Source organism: Loxodonta africana, chromosome 12, assembly GCF_030014295.1.
Source record: "Loxodonta africana isolate mLoxAfr1 chromosome 12, mLoxAfr1.hap2, whole genome shotgun sequence".
In the NCBI taxonomy this organism is placed as follows: domain Eukaryota; kingdom Metazoa; phylum Chordata; class Mammalia; order Proboscidea; family Elephantidae; genus Loxodonta; species Loxodonta africana.
The window spans coordinates 95,215,699-95,229,144 of NC_087353.1; the positions used below are offsets into that span (position 1 = coordinate 95,215,699).

General features: G+C 39.2%; 1 protein-coding gene across 2 annotated transcripts in view; it reads right to left on the reverse strand.

Moving 5' to 3' along the window:
• LOC100677295 (cytochrome P450 3A8-like) overlaps positions 1–13,057 on the reverse strand; it is a 39,861-nt gene extending 26,804 nt beyond the window's left edge. For both annotated transcript variants that reach the window (XM_010596266.1, XM_003416503.1), the window contains exons 1-4: positions 12,987–13,057; positions 10,022–10,115; positions 7,673–7,725; positions 5,828–5,927 (exon numbers count right to left, since the gene is read on the reverse strand). In XM_010596266.1, coding sequence (XP_010594568.1) covers positions 5,828–5,927; positions 7,673–7,725; positions 10,022–10,115; positions 12,987–13,057 — 318 coding nt within the window. The remainder of the gene's footprint in view (positions 1–5,827; positions 5,928–7,672; positions 7,726–10,021; positions 10,116–12,986) is intronic.
• Between the last annotated feature and the right edge of the window lie 389 nt (positions 13,058–13,446).

Below are 13,446 nucleotides of genomic sequence, written 5' to 3' on the forward strand. Positions count from 1 at the left end.
CCACTGTGTCAATCCACCTCTTTGAGGGTCTTCCTCTTTTCCACTGACCCCGTACTCTGCCAAGCATGATGTCCTTCTCCAGGGACTGATCCTTCCTGACAACATGTCCAAAGTATGTAAGATGCAGTCTCACCATCTTTGCTTCTAAGGAGCCTTCTGGTTGTACTGCTTCTAAGACAGATTTGTTCGTTCTTTTGGCAGTCCATGGTATATTCAATATTCTTCACCAACGCCACAATTCAAAGGCATCAGTTCTTCTTCAGCCTTCCTTATTCGTTGTCCAGCTTTCACATTCATATGATGTGACTGAAAATACCATGGCTTGAGTCAGGTGCACCTTAGTCTTCAGGGTGACATCTTTGCTCTTCAACACTTTCAAAAAGGCCCTTTGCAACAGATTTACGCAATGTAGTGCGTTGTTTCATATCTTGGCTGCTGCTTCCATGGCTATTGATTGTGGATTCAAGTAAAATGAAATCCCTGAAAACTTCAATCTTTTGTCCATTTATCCTGATGTTGCTCATTGGTCCAATTATGAGGATTTTTGTTTTCTTTATGTTGAGGTGCAATCCATACTGAAGGCTGTGGTCTTTGGTCTTCATTAGTAAGTGCTTCAAGTCCTCTTCACTTTCAGCAAGCAAGGTTGTGTCATATGAATAACGCAGGTTGTTAATGGGTCTTCCTCCAATCCTGATGTCCAGCTTCTTGTATTATTTTGTTCAGCATACAGATTGAATAGGTATGGTGAAAGAATACCACCCTGATGCACACCTTTCCTGACTTTAAACCAATCAGTATCCCCTTGTGCTGTCTGAACAACTGCTTCTTGATCTATGTAAAGGTTCCTCATGAGCACAATTAAGTGTTCTGGAATTCCCATCCTTCACAATGTTATCCATAGTTTGTTATGATCTACACAGTCGAATGCCTTTGCATAGTCAATAAAACACAGGTAAACATCCTTCTGGTATTCTCTGCTTTCAGCCAGGATCCATCTGACATCAGCAGTGATATCCCTGGTTCCACGTCCTCTTCTGAAACTGGCCTGAATTTCTGGCAGTTCACTGTTGATATACTGCTACAGCCGTTTTTGAATGATCTTCAGCAAAATTTTGCTTGCGTGTGATATTAATGATATTGTTCTGTAATTTCCACATTTGGTCAGATCACCTTTCTTGGGAATAGGCATAAATATGGATCTCTTCCAGTCAGTTGGCCAGGAAGCTGTCTTCCATATTTCTTGGCATACACGAGCGAGCACCTCCAGCGCTGCATCTGTTTGTTGAAACATCTCAGTTGATATTCCATCAATTCCTGGAGCCTTGTTTTTTGCCAATGCCTTCAAAGCAACTTGGACTTCTTCCTTCCGTACCATCAGTTCCTGATCATATGCCATCTCTTGAAATGGCTGAACATCGACTAATTCTTTTTGGTATAATGACTCTGTGCATTTCTTCTATCTTCGTTTGATGCTTCCTGCATCGTTTAATATTTTCCCAGTAGAATCCTTCGCTCTTGCAACTTGAGGCATGAATTTTTATTTCAGTTCTGACCCCACGTGCCTGTCAGTTTGTCATACCGTGGAGGCTTGCGTGTTGCTGTGATGCCGGAAGCTATGCCACCAGTATTCAGATACAAGCAGGGTCACCATGGAGGACAGGTTTCAGCTGAGCTTCCAGACTAAGACAGACTAGGAAGAAGGACCCGGCAGTCTACTTCTGAAAAGCATTAGCCAGTGAAAACCCTATGAATAGTAGCGGAACATTGTCAATTATAGTGCTGGAAGATGAGCCCCTCAGGTTGGAAGGCACTCAAAAGATGACTGGGGAAGAACTGCCTCCTCAGAGTAGAGTCAACCTTAATGACGTGGATGGAGTAAAGCTTTCGGGACTTTCATTTGCTAATGTGGCATGACTCAAAATGAGAAGAAACAGCTGCAAACATCCACTAATAATTGGAACCTGGAATGTACAAAGTATGAATCTAGGAAAGCTGGAAATCGTCAAAAATTAAATGGAACACATAAACATTGATATCCTAGGCATTAGTGAGCTGAAATGGACTGGTATTGGCCATTTTGAATCGGACACTCATATAGTCTACTATGCTGGGAATGACAACTTGAAGAGGAATGGTGCTGCATTCATCGTCAAAAAGAATGTTTCAAGATCTATCCTGAAGTACAACGCTGTCAGTGATAGGATAATATCCATACCCCTACAAGGAAGACCAGTTAATACGACTACCAAAGATGAAGATATAGAAGATTTTTATCAGCTGCTGTAGTCTGAAATTGATCGAACATGCAATCAAGATGCATTGATAATTACTAGCAATTGGAATGCGAAAGTTGGAAACAAAGAAGAAGGATCAGTAGTTGGCAAATATGGCCTTGGTGACAGAAACAATGCTGGAGATCAAATGTGAGAATTTTGCAAGACCAATGACTTCTTCATTGCAAATACCTTCTTTCACCAACATAAACAGCGACTATACACATGGACCTCGCCAGATGGAACACACAGAAATCAAACTGACTACATCTGTGGAAGGAAACGATTGGAAAGCTCAATATCATCAGTCAGAACAAGGCCAGGGGCCGGCTGTGGAACAGACCATCAATTGCTCATGTGCAAGTTCAAGCTGAAACTGAAGAAAATCAGAGCAAGTCCACGAGAGCCAAAATATGACCTTGAGTACATCCCACCTGAATTTAGAGATCATCTGAAGAATAGATATGAAGCATTGAACAGTAGTGACCAAAGACCAGACGAGTTGTGAAACGACATCAAGGACATCATACATGAAGAAAGCAAGAGGTCATTGAAAAGACAGGAAAGAAAAGACCAAGACGGATGTCAGAGGAGGCTCTGAAACTTGCTCTCGAATGTCGAGCAGCTGAAGCAAAAGGAAGAATTGATGAAGTAAAAGAACTGAACAGAAGATTTCAAAGGGCGTCTTGAGAAGACAAAGTAAAATATTATAATGACATGTGCAAAGAGCTGGATATGGAAAACCAAAAGGGAAAAACATTCTCAGTGTTTCTCAAGCTGAAAGAACTGAAGAACATGAAACAATACATGTATTAATTTTAATATGTGTATTAAGGGATTGCTGGCATTGCCAGATGACCTTGGCTCAGATCAGTTATGTCTTTACATTTATCTATAGCATGAGCAACTTGAAAAAGAGATGCCTTGTTAACTGTGGTTTTTATAAAAATAGTAGTTAATACATTAAAAACTAGGAATATTTTCTAAGTGGAATCATACAATATGTAGTCTTTTGTGACTTTTTTTTTTCACTTAGCATAAATCTATTTGCAATTCCAGACAAAACAAAAAGGAAATTAAGGCCTGTCTTGTTCTGCCATGAATGGAAGGAAAAGTAAGGAGATAATTCTATTTCCCAGCTTCAGGCTGGCCTATCAAGAAAACATATTCGGAAACATTCTCCCACATTCTGAAATTTTATTTTGTTTTTAAATAGGTACCTAAAATATTCGTTCATGATGAAAACTCTCAACAACTAGGAAGCCATGAAAACTTCCTCAACTTGAGGAAAAGTGCCTATGGGGGGGGGAGGGGAATACAGCTAATATACTGTATGATGAAAGACTGAAAGCTTCTCCACAAAAATTGAGAACAAGAAAAAAATGCTCACTCTCATCACACTTATTCAGCATCATACTGAAAGTCCTAGCTAGTGTGTTAAGACAAGAGCAAGAAATAAAAGACATATAGATTGGAAAGGAGGAAATAGAACTGTCTTGGTTTTCAGATGATATATTGTCAATATAAACTGTCTCAGGAATATGCAAAAGCAAAAATGCTAAAAAAAAAAAACTTAGACCTAGTGAGTTGAGCAAAGTTGCAGGATACAAGATTAATACACCAAATTCAATCATGTTTTACGTATTAACAATGAATATGTGGAAATTGAAATTAAGAAAACATTATCATTAACAATCAGTCCAAAGAAAATTAAATACTTATCCAAAATGCATGGCTGCTAACCAAAAAGAGGTTCAAGCACACCCAGAGGCACCTCAGAAGAATGGCCAGGTGATTTGCATCTGAAATATCATCCACTGAATACCTTATAGACCTCAGTAGCACTGTGACACACATGGGGTTGTCATGAGTCAGAGTCAACTCAATGGTAACTCATTAGTTATAAATCTAACAAAATACGTATAGGATATATATACTGAAAATTATGGAATGATGATGAAAGAAAACCGAAATTAATTGAGACATTTACTGTGTTCATGGATTGGAAGATTCAGCATAGTAAAGATGTTGATTGTTCCTAAATTGAGTTCTAGTTTTAATTAGTTCTTACCAAAAGCCCAGGAAGGTTTTTATAGACATGGACAGTTTATTATAAGCTCAAATGGAAGGAAAAGAACCTAAAATAGCTAAAACATTTTGAAAAAGTATTAAAAAGAGTGAAGAATAAGTCTACAAGTTGGTAAGATTTATTATATAGCTACAGGATTTGACCATGTAGTATTCATGGAGGAATAGACACATAGGCCAATGGAACAATATAGAGAATGAGGAATAGACCCACACAAATATGAACAACTGATTTTGAACAATGGTGTAAAATCAATTCCATGAAGAAAGTATAGCATTTTCAGCAAATGAAAGTGAAGCAATTGGGCATCCATAGGCAAAATAATAAACCTGAACCTAAACCTCGAACCTTTTACGAAAATTAACTTGAAATGAATGACAGACTTAAACATAAATGTAAAACAATAAAACTTTAAAAAAAAAAAAAGGTGAAGACAAAGAAGAAGATGATGGAAAAGAAGAAGCGGAAGTCTAAGATGAAGATGAAGAAGAGGAAGAGGAAGCAGAAGTGGAAGAAGGCAGAGAAGGAGGAGAAGGGGAATGAGAAGAGGAACATCTTCAGGACCTAGTGCTAGGCAAAGAGTTTTCAGACTTGACATCAAAAGCAGAATCCATAAAAGGAAAAATTAATATATTGGCCTCATAAAAATAAAAAAGGTTTGCTCATCTAAAGACCCCATTAAGAGGAAAAGACAAGCTACAGACTGTGACTATAAAAAACAGCAAGAAGGAGCCTCATGGTGAGGGAGAAGTTATATAACTTGATTTTGCTGGTGGTTATGCAAATCTACACGTGACAAAATTGAATAGAGTCGCACACACACACAAAAATCACATGAAAGTGAGTGCACAAAAAACTGACGAAATCCAACTAATCCCGTTAACCCCACTGCCATCGAGTCGATTCCGACTCATAGCAACCCTATAGGACAGAGCAGAACTGCCCCATAGAATTTCCAAGGAGCACCTGGTGGATTCAAACTCCTGACCTTTTGGTTAGCGGTTCTAGCTCTTAACCACTACACCACCAAGGTTTTCAAAATCTAACAAAGCTCTGTTAATTCTACCAGTGTCAATTTACTGCTTTGTTACCACACTACAGTTAGACATGAAACCCTTGTGGTGTAGTGGTTAAGTGCTATGGCTGCTAACCAAAAGGTCGGCAGTTCCAATCCTCCAGGCACGCCTTGGAAACTCTGCGGGGCAGTTCTACTCTGTCCTGTAGGGTCGCTATGAGTCGGAATCGACTCCACAGCAGTGGGTTCAGTTCTTTTGTTTTGCTTTTTTTTTAATAGTTAGAGAAGACTTTAACATGGGGGGAAATTGAATGAATGGTACATGAGAGCTTCCTGTATATGTTTTGTTTTGTTTGCTCTTTTTCCCAAACTTCTCATGAATTTGTAATTATTTCAAATTTAGAATGTAAATAAGTGAATAAATTTTTTAATGAAAAAATCAATACCTACCCTCCGGTTTGTGAAGGTGGAATAACATTCTTTCACCATTATTGTCTTGATCATGCCAGGATCTGTGATGGCTATCACAGGCTGTAGACCATGATAAAACCTACGTTGAGAAACAGAGCTGATTAATTACATCAAACTCAATTCTGCAGCTGTAGCCACTCCCAAGAGACCATACATTCATCGCAATATAACAAAATCCATACTCCTAGTTGCTAATACACAGAAACATTTTCCTCTAGGTCAAGTTAAGATATGATACACAGCAAGATTCTCATCATAGAACCACCAGAGTTCTCATAAAGAAAAAATAGGTCTTAAAATAGATTGAGGTTAGAAAGAATATTAAAATGTGTTAAAGCGAGGCAGTGGACAATGGCTATTTTCTATATCTTTCTTTGTCATTTTTTTAATATTTAAAATATTTCATTTTTGAAAAGACATTAGGTTAGTGAAAAACTGAAGGCAAGTAGTTCTCTAAGAGCAGAATATAATTAAGGATAGTCTACTCATTCAGTCACTTAAAATTACAATTTTGAAGATATGTGAAAATGTGAATAATGCATATCGCATTATTAAATAAAAATTGTAGACATACTGATTATAAACCTGTAAAAATATATGTACACATTGAAAAAGATTTAGAATGCCCAAAATGTGATAATAGAATTATGAGTGATCTTTGCCCTATTTTCAAGAATTTTTTTTTTACGGGTTTTTTTCTTTAGATATTATTTTATCTGTTAAAGAAAGGTCTTTGGTAGTATTAAGGCCAGAAAAAAATTGAAAGAAATGTAAAAAGGTATAAAGAAATATAGAGGAGAGTGTATAATTCACTTGAATTATTTTTCTTTTTATTACCTGCATTTATTCATAGATTCCCCGACAGGGAATCTGCTCCATGTTGATGACACCATAGCAGCAGGGAAATCCCACTTTTGACACATGTGCCACATAAAGCTGCCTTTATATGTGATATATGCAATTTGAGCCTGCTCTCCTGGCCATTAGAATGTCCATTTTGGGGAATAAGCCAGTGGAATGAGATATACTATAAGTTTAATTACACTGTCCTGACATTTTGTTTTCCATTAACAATCCTTTACATTTGCTAGAACAAAATGGAAGATTTTCCAAAAGTCTCCTATTCTTTAACTTCACAGCAGAACCTCAGATACTTCTTTACTTCACATACAAAACATTGAGAACCACTACACTTCCTGCTGTCCATTTCCAAAAATACTCTGAAGCTCAGGAGGATTAAGTATCGAGGATATTTAGTGTTGGTCCTCTAATACAAATTATTAGGATGAAACCTAATAGGATTAGCACCTATCAGAAGGAGCTCTGGTAGATAAACAGTTATGGGCTCCACTGCTAACCAAAAAGTTGATGGTTCAAACTCATCCAAGAGCTCTATGGGAGAAAGGCCTGGTGATCTGTTCATGTAAAGATTATAACCTAGAAAACATTGTGAGGCAGTTCTTTGCCATCACATGGGGTCACTATAGGTTGGAATCAACTAAACTGCACACAAGAACAACAGATAAAAGGGTTTGTGAAATAATCATTTTTATGCAATTAAAAGGGAACCTACAGAAGGCAAAAATGGACAGAAAGTAATGCTAGCAGTCTCTGGAGAAAAGTGATTATCTGCAACTTTCTGGGCTTCATTCAGACTGTAGACTTTGACACCTGGAGATAAATGGCATCATAGCTTTGACAAGGTTTCAAGAGTTTTATACGAGAGATAGTTCATCCCATGAGGCTCCAGGCTGCGATTGTCATCCACGCAGCTGAGTGCTCATACCAACAAGTTTATCCAATGGAAGTTTCCAAAATACTCACCCCCATATTTTTCCATACTTTTTAGAACATTTCATGTCAAAATCCCACAAACCCTGCAAGGAGAAACAAAATAAAATTTGATTATTAATTTAAATGTACTCACTTCTACATCTTTCTAGAGCAAAAAAAAAAAAAAAAATTTAAATAAAACTTACTCTCTATTGTGGATTGCATTGTGTCCCCCAAATGGATATGTTGAAATTTGAACCTTTGGTACCTATAAAACTAAACTTGTATGGAAATAGGGCCTCTACAATGACCTCAAACATATGAAAAATCTTGGATATGGTATAAGATCAGGTAAAGATTCATTCTGTTGTACACAATGTTGCCATAAGTCACAGCTGATTCTACTGCAACTAACAACAACAAAGATATTATCAGTTAACATGAGGTCATACTACAGTAGGGTGGGCGCCAATCCTTATAAGAAGAGGAGAAGAGATACAGACACAGAGACGCAGAGGGAATATGGTCATGTGAAGAGTAAGGCAGGGATGGGAGTGATGAATCTACAAACCAAGGGATGCCAAGGATTGTCAGGAATCACCAGTAGCTATGAACAGACAAGGGTACATCTTTCCCTAGAGCCTTCATGGAAAGCATAGCCCTGTCAATACCTTGATTCAGACTTCTGGCCTCCAGAGCTGTGAGGCAATAAATTTGTGTTATTTAAGGCCACCAACTTTTGGTACTTCCTGATGGCAGCGCTAGGAAACTACTACACTATCTTTTCACTGGCAGATAAAGGGAAGTTCTTATTCAGATATATCTTAGGGGTAAAGAGGAGAAATAGAGGAGATATTCTAAACGGAGAATTAAAATTAGTTCTGAATTTTCTCCAAGTATTGTAGATACTGAATGATAAAACCTTTTCCATGAATAATAAGTAACTCCTTGCCTTTCTGAAGTGTTTTTGCTTGTGCATATGTCGTCTCTAAAATCTCATAAGCCTCTGAATAATTACCACCATGGGCACCGTCTTAGTCGTCTAGTGCCACCATCACAGAAATACCACAAGTGGATGACTTTAACAAGGAGAAATTTATTTTCTCACAGTCTAGCAGGTTACAAGTCCAAATTCAGGGTGTCGGCTCCAGGGGAAGGCTTTCTGTCTGTGTCGGCTCTGGAGGAAGGTCTTCGTCCTCAACCTTCCCATGGTTGAGGAGCTTCTCAGGCGCAGGGACCCTGTGTCCAAAGGGCATGCTCTGCTACTGGTGCTGCTTTCTTGGTGGTATGAGGTCCCCAACTCTCTGCTTGCTTCTCTTTCCTTTTATCTCTTAAGAAGTAAAAGGTGGTGTAGGCCACACACCAGGGAAACTCCCTTTACATTGGATCAGGGAGGTGACCTGAGTAAGGGTGGTATTAAAATCCCACCCTAATCCTCTTAACATAAATTTATAATCACAAAATGGAGAACAACAACACAATACTGGGAATCATGGCCTAACCAAGTTGATACACATTTTTTGGGGGGACATAATTCAATCTATGACAGGCACACAAGAAAACTGAAGCTTGGAGACAATGAATGTCCCATGGGGCAGTTCTACTATGTCGCATGGGGTCGCGAATCAACAGCACCTAACAACAATGATTTCATTTAAAAAAAAAAAAAACTCATTTGGTGGTTACATATCTGAAGTTGATAGGCAGCCAACATCTTGTCTCTGTGATACTCATTCCCTGCTCTGACTCACCCATAGTGGTGGGTCCTTTGTTGGAAAACAAGAAGTGCAGAAAGCTATCATTCTAATCTCTAATCCCATAAGGCAGCATGGGTAGCAATAGCTGAGTAAAGCCACGGAAATAACCACAGGGGGTTTACCAGTTCTAGAAAGAATTCAGTTGTGCAAATTACTAAATGGTGAACACCTGAGCTTCCTAATAATCTGAAGTTCAAAATCTACCCAGGAGGAACAACAACTAAAAATAAGTTATTTTTTAAAATAATCTATGCAGGAAGAGTAACAAAAAAAAAAAGGTCACACAGAGCTCATGCTTGAAGTAGGAGAGTTTGAATCTAGCACATGCAGCTTAAGGTGCCACTACCAATACTCCCTTTTTTCATTTCTCCCAATGCTAAGGACCACTAGGTCTTTATACGAGGAAGCACCTGACAGTAAGTCATTCCACCTCACAATGTTCACAGTGGTGTTCACAGGCTGAAGTAAAAGCCCCAACATTTTACAATAGAACACTATGTAGAATACAGCCCAATGTGCAGGATGGGATATACACAGTTTGTAGAAAGTTCTAGAAACTTTTTCCTAGGGAAGAGTATTTGTATCGATGGAAGTGAACAGTCAAATTCAGCCATAAGAAGCAAAAGAGAGCCACAACACTCACCTTGCGGTGGGCCAGAACGCTCCCCACAAAAGGCAGAGGCTTGGGCCCAGGAATCCTGAGCTTCTTTAGAACATTATGTGAATGGGTTCCATATCTATAAAAGAAGGGACAAGCCAGGTCACCAGGACTGTAGTATAAATTCCACTGGTAAGGAGATAACAGGTAGGTAATAAATAACAATGACAACTCCAACAAAAATAATGACACTTCAACAACATCTCCTTCCCCACCTTCACTGTGAGACCCACAAAAAAAGATGAACAACTAATGTAAACACTATAACACATACAAATATGCAACAACAATAATAACAAACAATAATTAAGAGTGGATACGTAAGTAGGTACATATGCCAAATAGGTGAGGTGGGTCATAGGAGAGTAAACACCCACACACATATAGGTATGGCTATGGATATTTCTACAGACATATTTGCATATACTGCAGGTATATTCATATATATAAATAAACCCAGGATAGAGCACATAAAAAAAAAGGGGGCCAAAAAAACCAAACCCAGTGCTGTCGAGTCGATTCTGACTCATAGCGACCCTATAGAACAGAGTAGAACTGCCCCATAGAGTTTCCAAGGAGCGCCTGGGGGATTTGAACTGCCAACCCTTTGGTTAGCAGCCCTAGCACTTAACCACTACACCATCACAGCTATGGAAAATTCTTAGACATTAGCAAACACCTGTTGGGACCGAGATACTAGGCTTGAAGACTAAAGACCATAGTCTCAGGGGACTTCTAGGTCAATTGGCACAACATAGTTCAAAGATAATGTTCTACTTTCTACTGAGGTGAGTCAGTGTTCTGGGTCTTAAAAGTTTGTGAGCAGCCATCTAAGACATAACTATCTGTCTCTTCCCATCAGGAGCAAAGGAGAATGAAGAAAACCAAAGCCTCAAGGAAGCAGTTAATCCAACAGAATAACGGCCTACATGAACCAACCTCTACTAGCCTGATACCAGAAGGACTAGACAGTGCCCAGCTACCACTACCAACTGCTCTGACCAGGAACACAATAGAAGGTCCTGGTTAGAGTGGGAGAAAAACGTAGAACAAAATTCAAATTCACAAAAAAGACCAGACTTACTAGTCTGATAAAGACTGGAGGAACCCTCGAGACCATACCTCTAAGACACTCTTGATTGAAACTGAAACCACTACCAGAGATCACCTTTCAACCAAGTAATAGATAGGCCAAAAAGGTAGACAATAACATCCATGTGGAATGTGTTCCTTAGAACAATCAACTGTGCAGACCAATGGGCAGCATTTGCCCAAAAGTAAAGCTGAGAAAGCAGGAAGGGACAGGGAAACTAAATGAATGGAAAAGAGGAATCTGGGGTGGAAATGGGAAGAATGCTGACACATTGCAGGGACTGCAGCCAATGTGACAGAATGGCTTGTGTATGAACTATTGAACGGGAAGATGATTTGTTATGTAAACTTTCACCTAAAGCATAATAAAATGTTCCAAATAAAAAGTAATGATGATTAGTGAAATGAAGCTAAAATAATCCTGATACCAATCCTAGAGCAAATATGTGATAAAGATTCTCAATCTTTGGGCTCCTAGGAGGTTCAAGCTAAAACTTTTTCAGGGTCTTTGCTTGTGTCTATTTCATAAGTGGACTTTTGCAGGATTTGGGGGTTTCCATTCTAGTTAGAGAGGTCTCTAGGTGATACAAATTGTTCAGGCTCAGATGGTCAACCAAAAGTTTGGTGGGCAGAACCCGCCCAACAGTACGACAGAAGAGCCAAGAGAACTCTATGGAGAAGTTCCACTCTGTAACACATGGGATGACCATGAGTCAGAATCACCTCGGCAGCACAAGACAACAATTCTAGGCAGAAAGGAGAGAAAAATATTTCTATTCTGATTTAAGAAAAAAAAATTCTCTTCTGGTAATAAGTTTTTGTGTAAGCGCATCCAATTCAACATAGAGTGTTAACAAGAGCCTACAGGGATGTTTTTCTTACATTTTGCTCTGAGGCATTAATTATGCTTTTCCTTCACTATACTCTGCTCCCCCCCCCCCATTTTAGGATCTGGTTGTTCTTAAATTTGCCTTCACAGAGAGGCCTCAGAGCAGTCACAGTTTCTGACGTCTGTATCTACATCTATAGACAAGTGTTGCCACTCCAGTGTTACTGAGAGATGGCTGGCTAGAGGAAGAAGAGAGGTTGAGGGAGGAGCTGTTGACAACCATTCATGGCGAAACTGCTTGTCCTACAAGGTTAGTACCATAGGAACAATTTAGGAACACATGTCTGAAAAGTATAAATGGTTCAACATACCCTACTAAGGCACAGAGTTAAAAGGGAAGGGACTTTCTAAAATCCAGACAACTTCCTGTTGTTGTACAACGTAAAATGTCCCAGGCAGTTAAACTGAGACCTTGTTTCCTCTTCTTGGGGGTTAACATTTAATTCAGTACAGGCTCCAAACATTTTGTTCAAATTCAGTCAATCATATAACATGCAATAAAATAAAACCTTAAAACGTCATGAAGGTCAACAATAAAAAGAAATGAGCCATTGAGCAACGCGAAGGCATGGGAGAAACGGAAAAGCATATTGTTAAGTGAAAGGTCCTCTTTGTTCTCTATAGATTCCCCATTTGAGTGACTTTTTTTTTAACTTTCCTTTTAAACTTGGATTTTTTGTGATTCCTCTAGGTCCAAACTTGTAGTCAATCCTCAGGAACAAAGAATGTCACTAAACACTGCTTGCCACTGACATTGGGATTTGGGAGGTGGGATGGGAATGGCTTATGAAGGAGTAACTTCATAGGATTTGCACAAGGTGGCTAATAACAACTTATGGTTTTGTAGTAGCCAACATTTAAGCCAGTTCTCCTCTCTCTCTCCCTCTTTTTATCTTTAAAACAGGCAGGGAAAAGTGGCTGGAGAAGCACAAAAACCAATGCCACAGAGAAAGCTGGGAAGGTACTCACAGGTAGAGGAGCACCAGGCTGGTGACCAGGAGAATCCAGGTCTCCGCTGAAAAGCTTGGAATCAGGTCCATCATCACTTTCCTTGCCAGAGAGAGTCTCTTCGGAGTTTTCCTTTGAGCTGTGCCTGATGAGCTCCGTCCACTGTGCACAGCCTCCTTCCCACCTCAGCCGTGATTATGGGAGCCTGCTGGCAGGTTTATATGCTGGGAAGGGGGTGGAGCCCAAGCAGCAGGCAGTGAAAGGGCCACCTGAGCTCCATCTGCAGCCTGGGGAGTTCAAGGTGCACTTTCCACTAGACAAAGCATCTAAGCATACCCCCACTTTGACCTACCTTGAGTTCATATTTTGGGAGATCAGTAACTAAACAACTCAGTGTTATCAGCAAAACCAAAGGTTATTGGTTCTTATCAGAAATTTCAAGTGAATATTACGTAACATTTAGCTGTCTCTGTTATGTATT